Source organism: Bombina bombina, chromosome 5 (genome assembly GCF_027579735.1).
Source record: "Bombina bombina isolate aBomBom1 chromosome 5, aBomBom1.pri, whole genome shotgun sequence".
Lineage (NCBI taxonomy): Eukaryota > Metazoa > Chordata > Amphibia > Anura > Bombinatoridae > Bombina > Bombina bombina.
In genome coordinates this window covers 1,005,031,329-1,005,056,964 of record NC_069503.1, presented here as the reverse complement: position 1 = coordinate 1,005,056,964, position 25,636 = coordinate 1,005,031,329, and the positions used below count along the sequence as shown (strand labels likewise).

General features: G+C 39.2%; 1 protein-coding gene across 2 annotated transcripts in view; it reads right to left on the bottom strand.

Annotated features, from left to right (window-relative positions):
- The window catches only part of VPS13B (vacuolar protein sorting 13 homolog B), a 1,996,594-nt gene that overhangs the window by 671,966 nt on the left and 1,298,992 nt on the right, over positions 1 to 25,636 (bottom strand). For both annotated transcript variants that reach the window (XM_053715243.1, XM_053715242.1), the window contains exons 29-30: positions 22,173 to 22,587; positions 10,261 to 10,372 (exon numbers count right to left, since the gene is read on the bottom strand). In XM_053715243.1, the coding sequence (XP_053571218.1) occupies positions 10,261 to 10,372; positions 22,173 to 22,587 (527 nt within the window). The remainder of the gene's footprint in view (positions 1 to 10,260; positions 10,373 to 22,172; positions 22,588 to 25,636) is intronic.

Genomic DNA, 25,636 nt, shown 5'->3' with positions numbered 1-25,636 from the left:
TATCCCTGAGATATGATCTCCAACGCCCAGGGATCCTGGACATCTCTTGCCCACGCCTGGGCGAAGAGAGAAAGTCTGCCCCCCACTAGATCCGTTTCCGGACAGGGGGCCATCCCTTCATGCTGTCTTAGGGGCAGTAGCAGGTTTTCTGGCCTGCTTGCCCTTGTTCCAGGACTGGTTAGTTTTCCAGGCCTGTCTGAAACGAGCAACGGTTCCTTCCTGCTTTGGGGAGGAGGAAGTTGACGTTGCTCCTGCCTTGAAGTTTCGAAAGGCACGAAAATTAGACTGTTTGGCCTTTGATTTGGCCCTGTCCTGAGGAAGAGTATGACCCTTACCTCCAGTAATGTCAGCGATAATTTCTTTCAAGCCGGGTCCGAATAAGGTTTGCCCCTTGAAAGGAATATTAAGCAGTTTAGATTTAGAAGTCACATCAGCTGACCAGGATTTAAGCCATAACGCTCTGCGCGCCTGGATGGCAAATCCGGAGTTCTTAGCCGTTAGTTTAGTTAAATGTACAATGGCATCAGAAACAAATGCATTAGCTAGCTTAAGTGCTTTAAGCTTGTCCATAATTTCATCCAATGGAGCTGAGTGAATGGCCTCTTCTAGAGACTCAAAACAGAATGCCGCAGCAGCAGTGACAGGCGCAATGCATGCAAGGGGCTGTAAGATAAAACCTTGTTGAACAAACATTTTCTTAAGGTAACCTTCCAATTTTTTATCCATTGGATCCGAAAAAGCATAACTATCCTCCACCGGGATAGTGGTACGCTTAGCTAAAGTAGAAACTGCTCCCTCCACCTTAGGGACCGTCTGCCATAAGTCCCGTGTAGTGGCGTCTATTGGAAACATTTTCCTAAATATAGGAGGTGGGGAAAAGGGCACACCAGGTCTATCCCACTCCTTGCTAATAATTTCTGTAAGCCTTTTAGGTATAGGAAAAACGTCAGTACACAACGGTACTGCATAGTATCTGTCCAGCCTACATAATTTCTCTGGAATAGCAACTGTGTTACAGTCATTCAGAGCCGCTAAAACCTCCCCTAGCAATACACGGAGGTTCTCAAGCTTAAATTTAAAATTAGAGATCTCTGAATCCGGTTTCCCTGGATCAGATCCGTCACCTACAGAATGAAGCTCTCCGTCCTCATGTTCTGCAAACTGTGACGCAGTATCGGACATGGCTCTTATAGCACCAGCGCGCTCTATTCTTACCCCAGAGCAATCGCGCTTGCCTCTTAATTATGGCAATTTAGATAATACTTCTGTCAGGGTATTATTCATAATAGTAGCCATGTCTTGTAAAGTGATTTGTATGGGCGTCCCTGATGCACTTGGCACCACAATATCACGCGCCTCCTGAGCGGGAGGCGAAGGTACTGACACGTGAGGAGAGTTAGTCGGCATAACTTCCCCCTCGTTGTCTGGTGATAATTCCTTTATAGATAAAGACTGACCTTTACTATTTAAAGTGAAATCAATACATTTAGTACACATATTTCTATGGGGCTCCACACTGGCCTTCAAACATAGTGAACAAACAGATTCATCTGTGTCAGACATGTTTAAACAGACTAGCAATAAAACTAGCAGACTTGGAAAACACTGAGTCTGTAAATAATTTTACATGCAATAAAGAAAAACGCTACTGTGCCTTTAAGAAGCACAAATAAACTGTCACAGTTGAAATAACAATGAACCAAATCAGTTATAGCAATCAAATTTTCACAGTAAATGTATTAAGTTAGCAGAGCATTGCACCCACTTGCAAATGGATGATTAACCCTTTAATACCCAAAACGGATAAGTAATAAAGAAAAAACGTTTTTTAACACAGTCAAAACCACTGTCACAGGTCTGCTGTGACTGATTACCTCCCTCAAAATGACTTTTGAAGTCCCCTAAGCTCTCTGGAGACGACCTGGGTCATGCAGGAAGAAGCAGGAAGACTGAGCCTGAATTTTTACTGCGTCAAAAAAGCGCTAAAATAGGCCCCTCCTACTCAATATTACAACATTGGGAGTTTCAGTTAACTGTTTCTATGCAGAAATACCGGTCAACCATGTGGAAAAAATTTATGCCCCAATAAGTTTTATCACCAATGTACCTCACAAAACGATTAAACATGCCAGCAAAACGTTTTAAACATCCTTTTTTAAGGAGTATGTATCTCTATTGATAAGCCTGATACCAGTCTTCCTACTGCATTTAAGGCTTACAACATCACTTCAGTATTAATAGCATTTTCTCAGTCAAATTCCATTCCTTAGAAAATTACTTTACTGTATATATTTTAATCAGCCTGATACCAGTCGCTTTCACTGTATTAAAGGCTTTACTTACATTACATCGGTATCAGCAGTATTTTCTTAGTCAATTCCATTCCTTAGAAAAGTAATTTACTGCACATACCTTATTTGCAGGAAACCCTGCACGCTATTCCCTTTCTGAAAGTTACCCCACTCCTCAGAATGTGCGAGAACAGCCAGTGGATCTTAGTTACTTCTGCTAAGATCATAGAAAAACGCAGGCAGATTCTTCTTCCAAATACTGCCTGAGAACAAACAGCACACTCCGGTGCCATTTAAAATAACAAACTTTTGATTGAAGAAATAAACTAAGTATAAAACACCACAGACCTCTCACAACGTCCTATCTAGTTGAGGGTTGCAAGAGAATGACTGGATATGACATGTGAGGGGAGGAGCTATATAGCAGCTCTGCTTGGGTGATCCTCTTGCAACTTCCTGTTGGGAAGGGAATATATCCCATAAGTAATGGATGACCCGTGGACTGAATACACTTAACAAGAGAAAAAGGGATTATCTATCTTTTTAAACAACAACATTTCTGGTGTTGACTGTCCCTTTAAATACAGCATGTCATTTTGCTGGGTCGTAACAAAAGCTGACAGTCATCTCTACTCATTTCTTTTTCATCATATGAAACCCAAACATTTTCTTTCAGGTTTCAGATAGAGCATACAGTTCCTGGTAAGAAAAGCAGGTAAGTAGGCTCAGGAGCAGGCACATGTTTGAAGCACTATATGCCAGTAGTTTTGCAATACTTTTAACAATATTATATATTTGCAAGAGCACTAGATGGCAGTAGTGTTTGTAGCAATGTAGTACTTATCTAGATATGCTGTTCAGCAAAGAACAGAACCAGAATGACTCAAATTTGATAAAACAAGTAAATTGGAAACTTTTTCGAGTTTATGCGCACAAAAACGAAAGTGGTCGCCCAACTTTTTCTGCACCTCACTCTTCAGATTTTGGAAATCTCATATATATGCTTGTTTGTCCATGTCAATGTACTTGTATACTCGTATTCTATTATCCTAAATGGTTAATACAAGGTAGCAAAAAAATATCTGAATAAACTGTTACCTCCCTATTGCATAAGAGCCCTCTCTGGTAGATGAGAATTTATAATCTGTGCTATAGGGCGAGCAGTAATTTACTCACGTGTGTATGCTGACAACAGCAAAATGGTATACTATCAAATCTGGTCTAAAGTAGTACTAGATATGTTTTCAAACAACAGTATTTTAGTATAGACGTATAGAATGTGACTATAAACATCATGTGGGGGGGAAATATACAGAGACTAGGCATCACATACAAATTATGGTCAGAAAAAAACACTGGAAAAAGAAAAAAAAATTATTAAGGAGCAAACCATAAAAAAAGATACATAATAAAGAATAAGCATATTTTTAGGCTTCATTGGTATTATCTGCTTTTATTGTTTGCTATAAAACCAAGGTTGGTAAAAAAATAAATAATAGACAGATATTTTCTAAATGTATATTGCCATAGACAGTGACAATAAATGAGAATTTAATAAATATAATGAACATAATTACACTATACTATACTATAAATAATGTCTCCAATTACAAATAATTGTTTTTTTTGCAAGCTGGTGGTATCTAATTTATACTCTTAAGGCCTTTTTCTAAAGGTTCTGCTGCTAGAATACCTGGTTGAAAAATGAGCTGTATTTAGATGATTATGTTACACTGCATGGTCCCCAAAGAAAACCGCCTAATTGTTCTTAAATGAGATGTTTAGCTGCCATAAACTTTGGCTTGTAGGTCATTCAACACATTTAGCTTCTTAAAGAGAAGTGTTCTTCCATATGTGTTGAGTTTGTTTTCATTTACGTTCCATTAACAGAGCCCAGTTAAGCTACCTGTGTTAGGCAATTTAAACTGATTCCAAGATAATTTGGTAATCAATACAAAATGTCAAGCTGCATTTTAGGAATAAACGTTTTACTACTGAGTGGCAAGTAATTGAACAATTTGCACATTGTGCACGTAATATTTTTAAATCCAGAAGCAAACTTACAAAAGTAATGAGAACTAATGAGCACTTTAGCATTATACAATATCTTTGTCTGGACTAAGAAGTTACATTTTAAGAACAGTTCTTGGAAATTTTACTCTAAAAATATGACAACTTACTGGTTTAAGAAGAACCCCACTGTAATATAATTAAAAAAAGATTCCCATTACTTTTATATATATATTTACTTACATACATTTATGCATATGAAAGGTGGCACTCACTCCAGAAGGCATCAAATGCCCTGGAGCATTGCAAAATGAACTATACATAAAGCATGATTTATACTTCTAAAAAGCATCACTTTTTATTAATTCAAATTCAAAATAGCATAATGTTTTAGCACAAATGAATTTATTAGGTGTATAATATATACAACATATAATACACGTTCATTTATGAAATTCCTTTGCTGATTATTTACCAAATAATGCAATTAATTAAAATTATCACAAACAGGTATTTTGAATTTTTTTGTATCAGTTTATATCAGTATATAAATAAAAATAGTTATAAAAAATCATTCTATCTGAATCACGAAAGAAAAAATTTGGGTTCAGTGTCCTTTTAACAGCCCAGGTGCCTGTGGATACCAAAATCTGAAGCATCCCACCCACACTTACCGCTGTGCCAGCATCCTTAACTAAGGGGGCCAACAGCAGTGAAATAATAGCCCCATACTCAGGATTAAGAGTAGGAGAAGGTGCAATGTAAATATTAGTTTATGAAGAATACAGGTATAACAGATGCATTGGGGCTACAACAAATCATATCATAGTCTTTAAACACATAATAGCATCAATAATATGGTGCAGACCCTATAAGAAAATAAATTAGTTTTATATTATATTATTTATTATAAATAATAATATGCTGATAGTTATCTAAATGAAGCCACCATATTGTGATGCCAGAGTGGGCACATGGCTGCTGTTAACAAATGATAGAAAGAGCAGAAAGCAGTAACTTCTGACATCAGAGGTCCTTTAGCTGAACGGGAACTAGCTGTTACATTTTTTCCCAGCTCTCACTACAGTGGTTTCAGTAAATTAATTTTAAGCTGACCGGTATCTATAATAGGCAGAGACAGGCGCCCCTCTACGGAGGGCACCTGTAGGCACATGTCTACTTTGCCAAATTTTAAATCCAGCCCTGTGCACTATGATGAGTGAACATTTGCTGCATAAAGAAGTATTGCAATTATCAGATTAACAAAGTAATGAAAAACACCCACCAGTATTTTGTTCAGAAATGTATAGAGCAATATTCTTCTGCTAATTCTGTTCTGTGCTCCTTTATTTATTCATTTTGTTTCATTCAGTTTAATCATTAACAGCCATAATTTGTCAATACAGCACAGCATAAGTTTATGGGACAAAACCTAATTGGCTATAACACTATATTGCTCTAAATGGATCTGTTGTCTTCTTTTTACTTTATATATATATATATATATATATATATATATATATATATATATATATATACACACACACACACACACATATATATATATATATATATATATATATATATATATATATATATATAAATACACACACACACCCCTTTAGTTTTTCGCTCCATTTAATAAAGGTTCAGCAACTAAACTAAGACATTATGGCAATGTAGTGTTCTTAATGACATTGTTAACCCCTTAACGACCAAGGACGTACGCCACACATCCTCAAAAAAAATACAGTTAATGACCGAGGACGTGTGGCATACGTCCTTAGTCTGGAAAGCAGCTGGAAGCGATCCTGCTCGCTTCCAGTTGCTTTCCGGTTATTGCAGTGATGCCTCAATATCGAGGCATCCTGCAATAACCTTTTTTAGCAATCCGGTGCAGAGAGAGCCACTCTGTGGCCCTCTCTGCACAGGACATCACCGGCTAAATCCGTTGGTGGGTGGGAGCCGGGTGGCTGTCGGCCCTGATGATGTGGAGGGGGGCGGGATCGTGGGCGGGGGTGATCGGAGGCGCGCACGGGAGGGCGGGGGTGGGTGCGTGCATGGGGAGGGAGCAGGTGGGAACCGCTACACTACAGAAAAATTATGTATTCAAAGTTTTAAAAAGTAGTAAATATTTATATAAAAATACATTAGTCAGGGGGTGGGGGGGGAGCTACACTACAGAAAAAGAACATAACAATAAAAAAAAAAACATTTCTCTTGCAAACTGGGTACTGGCAGACAGCTGCCAGTACCCAAGATGGCCCCCAATAAGTCAGAGGGGGAGGGTTAGAGAGCTGTTTTGGGGGGGATCAGGGAGGTTGGGGGCTAAGGGGGGATCCTACAAAGTAGCATATGTAAATATGCTAAAAAAATTATTTTATTATTTTTAAAAAAAAACTTTTATTTTAGTACTGGCAGACTTTCTGCCAGTACTTAAGATGGCGGGGACAATTGTGGTGTGGGGGAGGGAAGGGAGCTGTTTGGGAGGGATCAGGGGGTCTGATGTGTCAGGTGGGAGGCTGATCTCTACACTAAAGCTAAAATTAACCTTGCAAGCTCCCTACAAACTACCTAATTAACCCCTTCACTGCTAGCCATAATACACGTGTGATGCGCAGAAGCACTTAGCGGCCTTCTAATTACCAAAAAGCAACGCCAAAGTCATATATGTCTGCTATTTCTGAACAAAGAGGATCCCAGAGAAGCATTTACAACCATTCGTGCCATAATTGCACAAGCTGTTTGTAAATAATTTCAGTGAGAAACCTAAAATTGTGAAAAATTTAGCGTTTTTTTTTTTAAATTTGATTGCATTTGGCGGTGAAATGGTGGCATGAAATATACCAAAATGGGCCTAGATCAATACTTGGGGTTGTCTACTACACTACACTGAAGCTAAAATTAACCCTAGAAGCTCCCTACATGCTCCCTAATTAACCCCTTCACTGCTGGGCATAATACACGTGTGGTGCGCAGTCGCATTTAGCAGCCTTCTAATTAGTAAAAAGCAAAACCAAAGCCATATATGTCTGCTATTTATGAACAAAGGGGATCCCAGAGAAGCATTTACAACCATTTATGCTATAATTGCATAAGTTGTTTGTAAATAATTTCAGTGAGAAACCTAAAGCTTGTGAAAAAAATAGTGAAAAAGGGAACAATTTTTTTTATTTGATTGCATTTGGCGGTGAAATGGTGGCATGAAATATACCAAAATGAGCCGAGATCAATACTTTGGGATGTCTTCTAAAAAAAAAATATACACATGTCAATGGATATTCAGGGATTCCTGAAAGATATCAGTGTCCCAATGTAACTATCACTAATTTTGAAAAAAGTGGTTTGGAAATAGCAAAGTGCTACTTGTATTTATGGCCCTATAACTTGCAAAAAAAAACAAAGAACATGTAAACATTGGGTATTTCTAAACTCAGGACAAAATTTAGAAACTATTTAGCATATGGTTTTTTTTGGTGGTTGTAGATGTGTAACAGATTTTGGGGGTCAAAGTTAGAAAAAGTGTGTTTTTTTCCATTTTTTCCTCATATTTTATAAAAATTTTTTATAGTAAATTATAAGATATGATGAAAATAATGGTATATTTTGAAAGTCCATTTAATGGCGAGAAAAACAGTATATAATATGTGTGGGTACAGTAAATGAGTAAGGGGAAAATTACAGCTAAACACAAACACAGCAGAAATGTAAAAATAGCCTTGGTCCCAAACGGACAGAAAATGGAAAAGTGCTGTGGTCATTAAGGGGTTAAAGGCTAAGTTTTACTCTGGGAGTGCATGTCATGTCGGTGTGTTCTTAAATACAGACGGATGGCCTAGGGTCTGGGAACACAGAGAAAAATATCTATATATATGTATATGCAATAAGAAACAATTATACCTTGTCACACCTGCTACAGGTATGGTTCATCAATCTGTTACCTTGACAGGAGAGGCTATGAAAACCTAAATAGTTGTTGATCTTTGAAAGTAAAATTAAGCTTTTAATCTGGTTTCTAATTCACAAACTGTGCTTGGCCTTTGAACATGAGGCTCATTGTAACTGTATCTGTATATGCAGCATATAAGAATCCTCAAACAAATAAATAAATACCATAGAAGACGCAAAATGACTGTCATCTACATGAATACAAATAGCTAAAACAACATCTGTTGGAGTTCAGTAGGAAACACTTCAGAACACAAGAACATGTGAGAAACAGACAGACCTGCTTCTTGAGAAGAATTGCTTACGCAGTTACTCAGACGGGTTTTCTGTGACTTTTCTCACTTGGTACGATTTGTGCTTGTGCTTTCAAGTCTGGCAATACTGCCAATTCCATTCAATGTCATTTATTCTTTTATTATGATTTTGATTATTCCTATTTGCCAGCCTTGCTCTCCTTATGATCAATATGGTTTAAATCACTATGCGACAAAAACCAGATCACAAATTTCACAGAAAATCAGTAAACTGTGATTTTTCCGTTAGAACTTTGAGCTTTTTTTTCTGTTTTACAGCTTTGATCCAAGTAGCATCAACAGTCCTGTGTTTCAGATGCTTATATTTAAGTATAACTAGGCACTTTTCATTTTCATACAATAAAGCTACAGAAACATAATCATAACAAGGTGTTCGTGTCAAATTTTATGTTTGAAGTGCAAGCCATATAGGAAATAATACAATCAATCCCTTCATTTACTTGCCCAGGAATGAACAATTAAACTTCAAGGCTCCGGCTATGTCCAGTCATTATAATATGAGCTACACGCATTTTTACAACCCAACAAAGTATCAATATACAAAAAAGAAACATTGAAATAAAGAGAATAACAACTACAACAGCTTATGTTATACGTCCTTTGACCAACCATCAAAATCACCAGGTAAAGTGACTGAAGTGAAAATAAAGCTGATATAGAACGCACCAATGAACATAAAAAATAATAAATAAAAAAGTGAAATATGCTCAGCTATCCAACTTTTACTTAAAGTTACTCTAAAATAAAAAATAAAATAAATGACTCAAATAGAGCATTCATCTTTAAACAACTTTAGAATTTACTTCTTTATGTGATTTGCTTTGTTCTTTTGGTATCTTTTGTTGAAAATCATACTTGGGCATGCTCAGGAACAACAATCCACTACTGGGATCTATCTGCTGATTGGTAGCTGCAAACTTATATGTCTTGTCAACAGCTCACCCAATGTGTTCAGCTAGCTCCCAGTAGTGCATTTATGTTATGTTAACAAAGGATAGCAAGAAAATTAGGCACATTAGAAAGTTATTTAAAATTATACACTATATCTGAATCAGGATTGAAAATAAAAAAAACAAGGGGAAAAGTGAGTATCAGTCTCAGGGCTATATATACACATACACATATATAGATAAACATTTAACATTTTAAAAGTGCCTATAATCAAAGCTATATGAGTGACACTCGTCCACCATCAAGCAAGTTACAGACAGCCAAACCAGTACTGAAACATATCAGCAGAGGTAATGGAATTGGAGCATAATGTAGATGTGTAAAGGAAGGCAGAAGACGGTTCCTGCGACTGAATTTACAGAGGGCCTATGAAGGATTTCCCATAAGGCGAAACCATCGTATCACAAATCATACCCTAAATACATCCCTCTGACAAGCACTGTACTCTGAGGGGAAATGGGCTTCAACATAGACTGAAAACCCCTTACACTGAAGAACACATGTACATCTTCATGCTTCAACCACCTCCAATGAAGGGAAAGTAAAGACTAAGGTATGTGTGAGGTGGGAGGGGCTTTTTAGGGCTCTGTGGTTGGGATACTTTGCCTCCCCCTAGTGGCAGGAATGTAATTCCCATGAGTAATGGATCATGGACTCCCGTCCCCTACTTTATATGAAAGAAAATTGGGTTTCATGTCCCTTTAAGCATTCATGAAAATGTGAAATTAGGTTACATGCTAACTTACTGATAAATGTCTTTTCTCAGGACACTTCTGCTTAATGGGTTGTCAGCCTGTGGAGCCATTGAAACAGATCCGATTTTCAGGACTAATGTATCTTCATTTGTAGCCTGATTTGCTGCAAAAGAAAGAAAAGAAACAAAAATAAAAAACAGACAAGGACATATTGTCAAACATGACAGTGAATATACAAAATACAACAGCACCACAGTAAAAATAAAACAATAAAAAATACTCTTGTTTGAATCACAGTATGTCAAGTCTAGCGTCTTCTCAAATTGATTGGGATAATTACGCTCATATTACATTGCTCTAACATTTGTATATCTTGGCTTCTGTCTAGCTGTAGCGCTTTAAAAAAAGACTAGGGCCGGCTCAAAGCTTTATTTTCTAAATAGACTCGGGAGGGAGCCTAGTGAGGGCTGCAATGAGACTGGATCCAAGATATGAAAATTATGGTAATTTGAGAGAAAAAAAAATCTGTTTATCTTGGTAGCCTTGTGCACCACTCAACAGGGACGACTTCAATTTGTTGCTTTACAGTTTTACCAGCTTATTAAAAAAATGCAATGAGTTTTTCTGTTTAAGACCAAATTGCAGCTTTGCAGATTTCTCCAAAAATAGAAGCTTCCAGTGGAACTAGAGACAGACTTTGTTAAATGAACTTTAAGCTCAAGTGGTATTGAAGTCTCCGAGATCTGATAAGCAACAGAGACGCAATGCACAATCTATGTATACATTGCCGATTTGGAAGGCATCTAATCTTTCCATAGGACATGAGGCATCAATAAAAGTCTATAAGTTTCTCTCTTCTCTTTAGTACATTTCACACACACATATATATATATATATATATATATATATATAAAATATCATATACAAGATTACTTTCTAAAGTCTCTTGTCATTGCACAAGCACGGCAAACACACATCCTCAGACATATGACATTATCAATACAAAACACAATAAGCTGTGCCTGCAAAGATGATAGAGGCAGTACTTGCCATAGAAAGTAGAGTTTATTGTAAATGTCACATGACATAACATATTTCGTAAGACCACTGCTCCTTAACTTGTCCGCCACCTCTGAGGCAGCGGACAGCAATCAGCCCGATCGGATACAATCAGGTTGATTGACACCTCCTGCTAGCGACCGATTGGCTGCGAATCTGCAGGGGGCAGCATTGCACCAGCATTTCACTAGAAATGCTTGTGCAATGATAAATGCCGACAGCGTATGCTGATGGCATTTATCGATGTGCAGCGGACATGATCTGCTACAGTGGATTATGTCCACCGGCACATTAGTAAATCGGCCCCTAAAACTTCTAGTGTCTATAAAACAATGGAAGCTGCCATGTTGTAACTTAGGCTACTTTCTCTGCTGTGGCCAATTGGGGACAGTTATAAATAGGTCACTAGAGTGTGCAGCCAATGGCTGTGTGGAATATAACAGTGTTCTGCACAGCATTTATAACAGGAACTGAAAAGCTCACCATTTCAGAATGGAATTACAGGAAAAGGGGACAAAATAAAGAAAGTATATTGCAGAGTTTCTTTATATATAACAATTTATCATTACCATCTCAAAGTGTTTAATGTCCCTTTAAGTTAACACTGGCACATCAGTATAAAACAACCTACAAGCGCAAATACAGCAGTGTGATACAGCTAATAAGAAATAATACTGCAATGTGACGTAGCTAACAATCACTTATAAATCCATACGGGACAGTTTTGTACACTAATGCATCAGTATGAGATATAAAGATGACTTTTACAAAACATATTGTAGTTAGTTTATAGTTTATTTGTAGCTCTGAAGATGGACATAACTCTTCAATACACTTTATCCAACACAGACTTTGCATTTTTGCAGTGGGTGCAACACTAATTGCCTAACACTGCTCTACCATGAATCATCAGCTAACAGAAGAGACATAATAGCATAATCTTTAATATTGTTCTTATTTACTTCAAACCTGATTTGGTTTTATTGTCAAAACACACACAATATTTACCCAAATCTCATCAGAATATATGTCTCAATCAATAATCCTTTCATTTCTGCAAGAAAACATAAATTATACTTACCTGATAATTTAATTTCCATCTGTGGGAGGAGAGTCCACTGCTTCATTCATTACTTGTGGGAATAAAGAACCTGGCCACCAGGAGGAGGCAAAGACACCCCCAGCCAAAGGCTTAAATACCTCCCCAATTATCCTCATACCCCAGTCATTCTGCCAAGGGAACAAGGAACAGTAGGAAAATATCAGGGTATAAATGGTGCCAGAAGAACAATATTAAATTTAGGTCTGCACCCCAGAGAAACGGGCGGGAGCAGTGAACTCTCCTTCCACAGATGGAAATGAAATGATCAGGTAAGCATAATTTATGTTTTCCATCTTAATGGGAGGAGAGTCCACTGCTTCATTCATTACTTGTGGGAACAAATACCCAAGCTCTAGAGGACACTGAATGAAAAAAAAACGGGAGGGTAAAAGGAGGTGAACCCTATACTGAGGGCACCACAGCCTGCAGAACCTTACTCCCAAAAGCTGCATCCGCCAAAGCAAAAACATCAAATTTGTAAAATGTTGCAAAAGTATGTAAAGAGAACCAAGTAGCTGCCTTACAAATCTGCTCCATAGAGCCTCATTCTTAAAGGCCTAAGAAGAGGTCACAGCTCTAGTTGAATGAGTCATAATCCTCAGAGGAGGCTTATGTCCCGCTGTCTCAAGGCGAAACGGAGGACACTCCTCAGCGAAAAAGATAAGGAAGTCTAAGAAGCCCTCTGACCCCCACGCTTCCCGGAAAGAGAACAAACAGAGAAAGAAGTTTGGCTAAATTCCTATGTGGCCTGAAGATAGAACTTCAAGGCACAAACCACATCCAGAATCACGTTGAAAGGAACGACAATCTCCTGATTGGTGTTGCTAATTGACACCACCTTAGGAAGAAAACCTAACTTGGTTCATAGAACAGCCTTATCAGCATGGAAAGCCAGATAAGGAGGAACGCATTGCAAGGCGGCAATCAGATGCTCTGCGCGCAGAAGCAATAGCTTGTAGAAAAGGAACCTTCCAAGACAATAATTTAATGTCTACTTCATGCATAGGATCCAACGGAACCCATGCAACCTAAAGAACAAGATTTAAACTCCAAGGAGGAGAAATTGATCTAAACACAGGTCTGATACTAGCAGAGCCTTAACAAGTGACTGCACATCAGGAAGTTCAGCGAACCTCTTGAGCAGTAACACAGACAGGGCCGAAATCTGTCCCCTCAGGGGACTTGCAGAAAAGCCCTTCTCCAGTTCATCCTGGAGAACAGAATAAGTAGGGTCCTCCACACCTTATGATAGATGCGACGAGCAATCAGCTACAAGCTTGAATGAGAGTAAAAATAACACTCTCAGAAAACCCTCTCTTGGCTAGGACTAAGCGTTCAATCTCCACAGAGATCTAGACATAGATGAACAAAGAGACCTTGGTCAGCAGATCCCTGCGACAAGGTTCCATGAACCATATCCTTTGCGGCCAAGACAGAACAATCAGTATCACTGATGCCTACTTGATTCAAGCCACTACACTAGAAAGTAGTGGTAACGGCCATAAAAGATAAATTAGGTTGAACCTCCAAGGCCCTGTTAATGCATCTGTTAGCTCCGTCTGAGGATCCCTGTACCTCGACCCATATCTGGGTGACTTGGAAATGAGACGTCATAAGATCTTCCTCTTGCAAATTTCCGCAAACACTCAGGCCTAGATTTAGAGTTCGGCGGTAAAAGGGCTGTTAACGCTCCGCGGGCTTTTTTCTGGCCGCACCATAAATTTAACTCTGGTATCGAGAGTTAAAACAAATGCTGCGTTAGGCTCCAAAAAAGGAGCGTAGGGCATTTTTACCGCAAATGCAACTCTCGATACCAGAGTTGCTTACGGACGCGGCCAGCCTCAAAAACGTGCTCGTGCACGATTCTCCCATAGGAAACAATGGGACTGTTTGAGCTGAAAAAAAACCTAACACCTGCAAAAAAGCAGCGTTCAGCTCCTAACGCAGCCCCATTGTTTCCTATGGGGAAACACTTCCTACGTCTGCACCTAACACTCTAACATGTACCCCGAGTCTAAACACCCCTACCCTTACACTTATTAACCCCTAATCTGCCGCCCCCCGCTATCGCTGACCCCTGCATTACAGTTTTAACCCCTAATCTTCCGCTCCGTAAACCGCCGCAACCTACGTTATCCCTATGTACCCCTAATCTGCTGCCCTAACATCGCCGACCCCTATGTTATATTTATTAACCCCTAATCTGCCCCCCACAACGTCGCCGACACCTGCCTACACTTATTAACCCCTAATCTGCCGAGCGGACCGCACCGCTACTATAATAAAGTTATTAACCCCTAACCCGCCTCACTAACCCTATCATAAATAGTATTAACCCCTAATCTGCCCTCCCTAACATCGCCGACACCTAACTTCAATTATTAACCCCTAATCTTCCGATCGGAGCTCACCGCTATTCTAATAAATGTATTAACCCCTAAAGCTAAGTCTAACCCTAACACTAACACCCCCCTAACTTAAATATAATTTTAATCTAACGAAATAAATTAACTCTTATTAAATAAATTAATCCTATTTAAAGCTAAATACTTACCTGTAAAATAAATCCTAATATAGCTACAATATAAATTATATTTATATTATAGCTATTTTAGGATTAATATTTATTTTACAGGCAACTTGGTATTTATTTTAACTAGGTACAATAGCTATTAAATAGTTAAGAACTATTTAATAGTTACCTAGTTAAAATAATAACAAAATTACCTGTAAAATAAATCCTAACCTAAGATATAATTAAACCTAACACTACCCTATCAATAAAATAATTAAATAAACTACCTACAATTACCTACAATTAACCTAACACTACACTATCAATAAATTAAATAAACACAATTCCTACAAATAAATACAATTAAATAAACTAGCTAAAGTACAAAAAATAAAAAAGAACTAAGTTACAGAAAATAAAAAAATATTTACAAACATAAGAAAAATATTACAACAATTTTAAACTAATTACACCTACTCTAAGCCCCCTAATAAAATAACAAAGCCCCCCAAAATAATAAATTCCCTACCCTATTCTAAATTTAAAAAGTTACAAGCTCTTTTACCTTACCAGCCCTGAACAGGGCCCTTTGCGGGGCATGCCCCAAGAAGTTCAGCTCTTTTGCCTGTAAAAGAAAACATACAATACCCCCCCCCCCAACATTACAACCCACCACCCACATACCCCTAATCTAACCCAAACCCCCCTTAAATAAACCTAACACTAAGCCCCTGATGATCTTCCTACCTTGTCTTCACCATGCCAGGTTCACCGATCCGTCCTGGCTCCAAGATCTTCATCCAACCCAAGCGGGGGTTGGCGATCCATAATCCGGTGCTGAAGAGGTCCAGAAGAGGCTCCAAAGTCTTCATCCTATCCGGCAAGAAGAGGACATCCGGACCGGCAAACATCTTCTCCAAGCCGCATCTTCTATCTTCTTCCATCCGGTGCGGAGCGGGACCATCTTGAAGCAGGCGACGCGGATCCATCCTCTTCTTCCGATGTCTCCCGACGAATGACGGTTCCTTTAAGGGACGTCATCCAAGATGGCGTCCCTCGAATTCCGATTGGCTGATAGGATTCTATCAGCCAATCGGAATTAAGGTAGGAATTTTCTGATTGGCTGATGGAATCAGCCAATCAGAATCAAGTTCAATCCGATTGGCTGATCCAATCAGCCAATCAGATTGAGCTCGCATTCTATTGGCTGTTCCGATCAGCCAATAGAATGCAAGCTCAATCTGATTGGCTGATTGGATCAGCCAATCGGATTGAACTTGATTCTGATTGGCTGATTCCATCAGCCAATCAGAAAATTCCTACCTTAATTCCGATTGGCTGATAGAATCCTATCAGCCAATCGGAATTCGAGGGACGCCATCTTGGATGACGTCCCTTAAAGGAACCGTCATTCGTCGGGAGACATCGGAAGAAGAGGATGGATCCGCGTCGCCTGCTTCAAGATGGTCCCGCTCCGCACCGGATGGAAGAAGATAGAAGATGCGGCTTGGAGAAGATGTTTGCCGGTCCGGATGTCCTCTTCTTGCCGGATAGGATGAAGACTTTGGAGCCTCTTCTGGACCTCTTCAGCACCGGATTATGGATCGCCAACCCCCGCTTGGGTTGGATGAAGATCTTGGAGCCAGGACCGATCGGTGAACCTGGCATGGTGAAGACAAGGTAGGAAGATCATCAGGGGCTTAGTGTTAGGTTTATTTAAGGGGGGTTTGGGTTAGATTAGGGGTATGTGGGTGGTGGGTTGTAATGTTGGGGGGGGGGGTATTGTATGTTTTCTTTTACAGGCAAAAGAGCTGAACTTCTTGGGGCATGCCCCGCAAAGGGCCCTGTTCAGGGCTGGTAAGGTAAAAGAGCTTGTAACTTTTTAAATTTAGAATAGGGTAGGGAATTTATTATTTTGGGGGGCTTTGTTATTTTATTAGGGGGCTTAGAGTAGGTGTAATTAGTTTAAAATTGTTGTAATATTTTTCTTATGTTTGTAAATATTTTTTTATTTTCTGTAACTTAGTTCTTTTTTATTTTTTGTACTTTAGATAGTTTATTTAATTGTATTTATTTGTAGCAATTGTATTTAATTAATTTATTGATAGTGTAGTGTTAGGTTAATTGTAGGTAATTGTAGGTAGTTTATTTAATTATTTTATTGATAGGGTAGTGTTAGGTTTAATTATATCTTAGGTTAGGATTTATTTTACAGGTAATTTTGTAATTATTTTAACTAGGTAACTATTAAATAGTTCTTAACTATTTAATAGCTATTGTACCTAGTTAAAATAATTACCAAGTTGCCTGTAAAATAAATATTAATCCTAAAATAGCTAAAATATAATTATAATTTATATTGTAGCTATATTAGGATTTATTTTACAGGTAAGTATTTAGCTTTAAATAGGATTAATTTATTTAATAAGAGTTAATTTATTTCGTTAGATTAAAATTATATTTAAGTTAGGGGGGTGTTAGTGTTAGGGTTAGACTTAGCTTTAGGGGTTAATACATTTATTAGAATAGCGGTGAGCTCCGATCGGAAGATTAGGGGTTAATAATTGAAGGAAGGTGTCGGCGATGTTAGGGAGGGCAGATTAGGGGTTAATACTATTTATGATAGGGTTAGTGAGACGGATTAGGGGTTAATAACTTTATTATAGTAGCGCTCAGGTCCGCTCGGCAGATTAGGGGTTAATAAGTGTAGGTAGGTGTCGGCGACGTTGAGGGGGCAGATTAGGGGTTAATAAATATAATATAGGGGTCGGCGGTGTTAGGGGCAGCAGATTAGGGGTACATAGGGATAACGTAGGTGGCGGCGCTTTGCGGTCGGAAGATTAGGGGTTAATTATTTTAAGTAGCTGGCGGCGATGTTGTGGGGGGCAGATTAGGGGTTAATAAATGTAATATAGGGGTCGGCGGGGTTAGGGGCAGCAGATTAGGGGTACATAAGTATAACGTAGGTGGCGGTCGGAAGATTAGGGGTTAAAATTTTTAATCGAGTGGCGGCGATGTGGGGGGAGCTCGGTTTAGGGGTACATAGGTAGTTTATGGGTGTTAGTGTACTTTAGGGTACAGTAGTTAAGAGCTTTATAAACCGGCGTTAGCCAGAAAGCTCTTAACTCCTGCTTTTTTCAGGCGGCTGGAATCTTGTCGTTAGAGCTCTAACGCTCACTGCAGAAACGACTCTAAATACCGGCGTTAGAAAGATCCCATTGAAAAGATAGGCTACGCAAATGGCGTAGGGGGATCTGCGGTATGGAAAAGTCGCGGCTGCAAAGTGAGCGTTAGACCCTTTAATCACTGACTCCAAATACCAGCGGGCGCCCAAAACCAGCGTTAGGAGCCTCTAACGCTGGTTTTGACGGCTACCGCCGAACTCTAAATCTAGGCCTCAGGATGGAGAGACCAATGCCCGGATTAAAGTATTGTCTGCTGAGGAAATCTGCTTTCCAGTTGTCCACACCCGGAATGTGGATAGCTGAGAGTGAACAAATGTGGGTCTCCGCCCACGCCAGAATCCAAGATACTTCCCTCATAGCTAGGGAGCTACTCGTCCCCCCCGATGGTTGATGTAAGTCACCGAGGATATATTGTCTGATTGGAATCTGATAAACTGGGATGAAACCAGCAGAGGTCAAGCCTTCAGAGCATTGTATATTGACCGAAGATCCCAAATGTGATCGAGAAGGAGCTTTTCCTCCTAAATCCATAGGCCCTGTGCCTTCCTGGCACCCCAAACAGCTCCCCATCCTGACAAACTCACAACTGTAGTCACAATCAACCAGGATGGTCTTTAGACGGACAAGGGATCTGGACAAAAACACCAAGAGAGCAATTCTCTCAATCGGTTGTCCAGAGAAATCTGTTGAGACAGATCCGAATGATCGCCGTTCCACTGCTTCTGCTAGATACCATGAGACCAATCACCTGCATACACCGAGCCACAGATGGCCTTAAGGAAGTATGGAGGGCAAGACATGTCGAGGCTAGCCTGCAACGTTTCAGGTCTGTTAGAAATATTCTCATGTCTATGGAGACTATTATAGTACCCGAAAATTCTACCCTGGTACTTGATACAAGAGAACTCTCTCTAGATTTATCTTCCATCAATGGGATCGAAGAAGACAGAGGAAAGATTCTGAATGGTCCACTCTCCAAAAAACCTGGGTCAACTACTTGGAAGGCAGCTATGCTCACCCCTATACTAGCTAGACCAAACAGAAGATCAATAAACTGGAAGTGCTGGTCCAGGAACACAAACCTTAGGAACTGGAAGTGGTCCTTGACGATAGGTACGTGAAGGGAGCATCTTTCAGATCTATCGTGGTCATGAACTGCCCTTCTCGAATGAGAGGAAGAATGGACCTACTGCCTCCCTCTTGAACGAGGGACATTTAAAACTTGTTTAAGCACTAAAGGTCCAAATCAGACGGAAAGTTCCCTCCTTCATTGGAACCACGAAAAGGTTTGACTAGTATCCCAAACCTCTCACTACAATAGGCACCGGGACGACAGATCCCGTACGCACCCCAGAAAGGCTTCCCTCCTTTCTGGTCAGGAAGACAGGAAAGAGAGGAGGAACTGCCCTTGGGAGGCTGAGACTTGAAACCTATCTTGTAACCCTGAGCTATGACCTCAAGGACCCATGGATCATGCACGTCCCTGAACAAGGTGACTGAAAAGAGCGACAGTCTGACCCCTACACGATCCAGAAGAGGACCAGGGACCGCCCGCTCATGCCGACTTACTTGCTCTGCTTGAATTCATTCCAGGACTGAGCCGGCTTTCAAGAGCTCTTGGTTTGCTCAGGCTTAGCTGAGGACTGCTGACATGGGCTTTATCAAAACGAAAAGAATGAAAATTGTCCCTTAGAGTCGTTCATATTCTCTTGCGGTAGAAGGGCACCCTTGCCCCCTGTGACCGTGGATATAATTGAGTCCAGGCCTGGACCAAACAAAAACATTCCCTTAAAGGGGAGGTAAAGAAGTCTAGACTTAGAAGTCATATCCACAGACCATGACTTCAGCCAGAGCCCGACAGGCCTGAACAGAAAAATGTGAAGTCTTAACATTTAGGCGAATAATCTGCCTAATAGCATCACAGATAAAAGAATTAGCAACCCTCAAGGACGTAAATCTTTCCTGAGTTACATCGAGTGGACCTCTCTACTCCGATTAACCCTATAAGGAGTCACACCCGAAGATAGTTTCTCCAGCAACAGCGGCATCGACCGCCTCCGGTTGAAACAAATATCCTGTATGTTGAAACAAATTTCTTAACAGAGTTTCCATCCTTTATCCATGGGCTCTTAAAATGAAGAGCTATCCTCATAGCAAGGGTGAATATGGCACCATCCCTTTTAGGGACGGAACCTCACAACTCCATTGAGAGTCCAGGACCAGGAACGATTTGTTAAAGGGAGAAGAGAGGAAGAATCCAGTCCCATTCATTCTTAATAATGTTCGCCATCTAACAGGAGCAGGGAAGGATAAGGTACCACCCTGTCCTCAAACTCTATCCAATTTAGGAATCAAAGGTTTTTCAGGCAATTTGGCCTCTGGAACCACTGAATTCGCCAAAAAACTTCCTTTAGAAGAAAGCGCAAATTCCTAAAAATAAAGTCTGGTTCCTCCGCAGCCGGAGTTTTAGAGGAAGCAGACTACGACCCAGAATGTTCATACTCTGAAGTCTCAGAAAGAACTTCATCCTCTGATAACCCTATCAGTTAAATCCAATAAATGATCTGATGTACTCAGGGAAGGAGTGCAATGTGTAACCTTTCGCTTGCGCTTAGCAGGGCGAGGTAAAGCATTAAAGGCCGCAGACACCACCGTTTGAGCTGCACTGTAACATTTGGTGAAAAAAACGGCCCCTTCCAGATGGTGAATGAGCAATGCTATGGGAAACTGTATGTGTAAAGAGATAAGCATGTAGGGTACACACATCACTGGACGACAACTCCTCAGAGGTGGGCGGCTCAGTGGTATCAAACATGTTTGATATCACATTATCAAGGCATATGGAACATAATTGAGGGGCGGTACTAAGGCCTCCTCACAATATAAACAGGAATTAATCTTTACAGAATCTTCCATCGCTAGTGCAATAACCGGAGAACGATAGAAATAAAACATAATTTAATTTAAAAAAGCTGCACCTTTATATCCCAATAGCTGGGGCACTCCCCACCACCCATGACCCAGACAGTACAGAGAGTTATGACTGCTCTCTGATAGACACCGGTCAGGAAGAAAGAAAGAATCATATGGTGCACAATGCAGGACTGTCCCTGCTATGAGAAAAAGCGGGCCAAACTTGTAAGCTGCATGGCTCTCAAAGTGAAAGTGAAACCTGTATATTCCATAACAGCCTATGAGCCCATAACATCTCACACATAAAAGCAGCATAAAATCAAATAAATAAACATATAAGATTATTCCTCCCTGTTCAATAATCCCCCTAAGGAGATATTAACCCTTGATTCTAAACAGATAAAAGGAGTAACACTGTGACTCTGTCTTCTAGCATTATCATAAATGTATAAAAAATGAAACAATCTTACCAGAATCTATGCCGTTGAACAGGAAAACGGCTTTTCAAGTGTGACAGGTTAGTAGCATCGCTCCTGACATGGACTTGAGAGCAGAAAGCAAGCAGCGAAACTCGTCAACACTGATTGCTTATGGAGCTGTTAATCTGAGTCGGGATGATTTCGCAGAAAGACTCTCCCTGCATCTCCGGACTCTAACTTTCATCCATGCTCTCACTGAGAGGCTGACAGGACTACTTAAAACTCCAGTCCCATTGCAAAGAGTACTACCCTCCATAAGAAACTACTCTGAATCTACCGACACTTCTCTGCCAACCTCCTGTGACGAAAGGAAAATAATGACTGGGGGATGAGGGGAATGGGGGAGGTATTTAAGCCTTTGGCTGGGGTGTCTTTGGCTCCTTCTGGTGGCTATATTCTTAATTCCCACATTTAATGAATGAAGCAGTGGACTCTCTTCCCATTAAGATGGAAATACGGCTTTTGTCTTCTGTTACTCACTCGGAAATATTAGGTACATGAAATTTAAAAAATATAGTAGATCTGACCATATTACTTGGCATTATCAAAATATATCTCAAATTTTTACACCTTTTATCAACTAAACCTTGCTATAATGGTTAATCAATACATTAAAATATCTTTTTGCCCATTTTTTTTAAATAATGAAAAGCAATGGCTAGTTTTTACAGAAACAGTGTTCAATACTAATGTCTAAAATATAAACATACCTCCTAAAACCAAGTGCATTTCTTCAGCATTAGGAAAGAAGACTCTGATGACACTGGTGTTGATATAAATCAGAGGCAAATTCCGTGATGTTAGAGTGTGAGACCTCATGGGCTGCCCAGAAGATTTGCGTTTCTCCTTTTGACTGCAAGGGCGTTTAGCTTCAAAAATACTTGAGATTGCATTAAGCAAAGGGAAGAATAGTACAATGTCAAAGGCTTGGGCTGAAATTAAGATTTCATGTAGGAAATGAGGAGAGCCATCTGCTGGACCTTCATAAAGCCTCTGGAAACTATGTGAACCTCGCTCATTTCTCGAGATCAACTTGTGGCGAACATTTCTTGTGACAGCTTTTGTGTAAGTAAGTGAAAGAAATCCATGCTGTTGATGTGAGCTCTCTAAAAGTTTTGTTGTTGTCTGTTTCAAAAAGGAAATACAAATATAACAGCTCCAAAAAAAGAAATAATAAGAAAAAAATATATATATCGTAGTAAAAAACAAATGTATAAACCATTATTTATAAGAATATTTGGGATGCTTCTGAAATTACAGCTCTGTTTGTGATGTTTATATATAGAACATATCTTAATCAACTATATTTAAAAGTAATCTGCTGTATAAATTAAAATAAATTTTCAACCAATTTTATGTATTTTTTTTTTCTTTCATATGTTTGAAGGAATCCATATTAGATGCAGTAAAGTTATACATTTTATAGGATAAACAGAAAATCAATTAAATGCACTCAGAAGTCCTTGCCCCATTTATGAAATACAGACGGACAAGGCTCACATTTGGGAGACTTGTCTGCCTGATATAGTGGCAAGCAGGCATCCTTAAACATTTGGGGGTCAAAGATGCATGGACAGCTTCATAAATTGAGCCCCTTGTACTTATTTGTGCTTTAATCTGATTATTACAGTTCCTACCTAGAATGAATGGGAGTTACTTGGTTATCTCTTTTTCTAAAATAATAAACAGCTTAGCAAAAAACAAAATGTATCCTTATTTGATAAATGTATTCATTTTATGACAGTGGGAATCCAAGAGAACATCAGATGTGGGATTATATTTTCTTTTAGTAAATAAAATCATCCCTACATTCCAGAGCTTTTTTTTACCCCATACTCCAAATAATCCCCTACTACACTCAGTATTTATGGTCAAGAAGAGAAGAAAAGTCAGGAATACAGCAAAGGATAAAAGCAAGGCAATTAAAATGCAAAAAAAGTCTTGCCACCATATAAAAACAAAATAGGCGCTTGTGCACTCAGTTAAGCAGAAATTTTATTTTCTTTCATAAGATGGTGAGAGTCATTATCTAATACCCAAGTAATGACATCCACAAGGTCACCAGGGAATAGGTTGGGACAATACATGTAGGAAGGCATATTAATGGTCAAACACAACAGCCAGTAGTACTTTCTTGCCAAAGGCTGCCCCAAAAGAGGTATAAACATTAGAGAGAGAGAATTTGACAATAGCATTTAAGGAAGGCAAAGTAACCACCTTACCAATCTGATTCAGAAAGGCAATATTATGCAAGACCCAAGAAGTAGCCACGGTTTTGATCAAATGAGCAGTAAATCAATCTTCTACCAAGTATTACTTTCTAATTAAGGCCTTAAGCCAAGCTACATATGACTCTTACAAGGTCCCAAAAAAATGGATAAATAGAGCAGAATAAAGTTTGAAAGACTTACTTGCCTCCATGTAAAACTTGAGAGCTCTAACTACATCAAGGTTTTGAAATACCTGTTCCTTAGAATTCTTAGATGCTGGACACAAGGAAGAAACCACAATTTCCTGATTAAGTCTATCTGTGGATACCACCTTATGAAGTAAAGAATAGCTGGCTCTCTAAACAGATTTTTCTTGATGCAAGATCTGTAAAGAAGCCTTGAAAACAGAGAAGAAAACTAAGACACCCACATAGCCAAAGAAATGTCAAGATGAAAAAGAACCTTAACCAATAAAAACTCCATCCATGCATGGGGTCAAACAGAGGGGCTTGAAATACCAATTAGAAGTAGCTGAATGAATAACAGGCTTGAGTCTTATTATTTCCTGAACAAAAGTTTGAATATTGTAAAATTTAGCAATCTACTTACGACACAGAACAGAATGGGCAGAAATCTGATCTTTTTTTTTTTTTTTTTTAATAAATAATAAAATGTGGGCTATCACATAAAGAGACTTCAGGTTTGTTTTAGAGTATAACAAATGTAATATAAGCAAAAGTGGTCCTCTCCTAGCTATATACAAAGAGAAATAAGGTATCTATTCAGATAAGGGTAAGACTAGGGAGGAGGTAACTCTATAGTTATATGGGGAAGGGGGATGCAGCGGGCAAGAGCCGCTCAGAATATAATAGGGGTGGGGGAGGGGAGTGGAGGGCGGAGCCAGTTAGTATGTCTTCACCAGGAGCAAAATTTAGGTGGGACTAGAGTATTATTACTTAATATAAACAAAATCACACGCATCTAAACCCTTGTACTCCTATAGAGGGAGCCTGAAAACATATAATATATTATCAAGTGGAGGAGGGAAGTTAGTGTAGTTGGAATCTGGGGGACCTGGGGAACCTCTGGGTGAGCCCCTCTCCTAGGGGAGTGCCACCTATAGGCGATGCGGGGAAAAGGAGAAGGGATATGACCCGCAGGCATTAAGTACCAGCAGGAAAGGGAGGAGAGAGGCTCAACTAAGACAACTATTATGTGCTAGTAATGTAAGCAGGAGCATAGATAAATTAGGGGTAACAGTCATATAGTCACAGATAATGATAGCCAGTAACAAATAATATAAATATAACACAACCTTAAGGTAAAAAAAAAAAAAGTCACATACACCAATATAAACAACAATAACTATTGGACACAATATAGAACAGGTTTTGAACTTGTTACCCAGTTGCTGTTATTAATTTATGAACTAGTATGTTGCTGGCAGTAGAAATAACTCCCCTTAAGATGTCCCAGCTTATTGAACTGTATGTTAATAGTTTTAATATATGTACCAAGTTTACTAGGCAGTAAGAAAAATTACTGAGAGAGGGAACTAAATCTCTCCTAGTGCAACAGACTCTCCAGATGATATCTATGTGACACTAGAGATAAGTTAGTGAGGGCAAAGCAGCTATGTTCATGAAAGGGCAAGAACATCTTTAACTACTCCTTTGAATTTGGATATAAAAGGCCTCAAAAAACATACACGAATATGCTAAGATAACAAGTAGTGATAGGCTAATGCAGAGTATAACACACAGAATATGATATAGTAAAACTTGTTAATAACATTATTACAGAATCGTGCTGAATCAGCTATCATCAGCACGAATATAAGATCACAACTACTGGGCTATATGTGTAACTTTAGAGACAAGCAGCCTTTGTCAGTGTGACATTAATTCAACAAGCAGAGGCATATCAAAGCAAGAGAAAATTAGCTATAGCTGGCGGCATTGGCA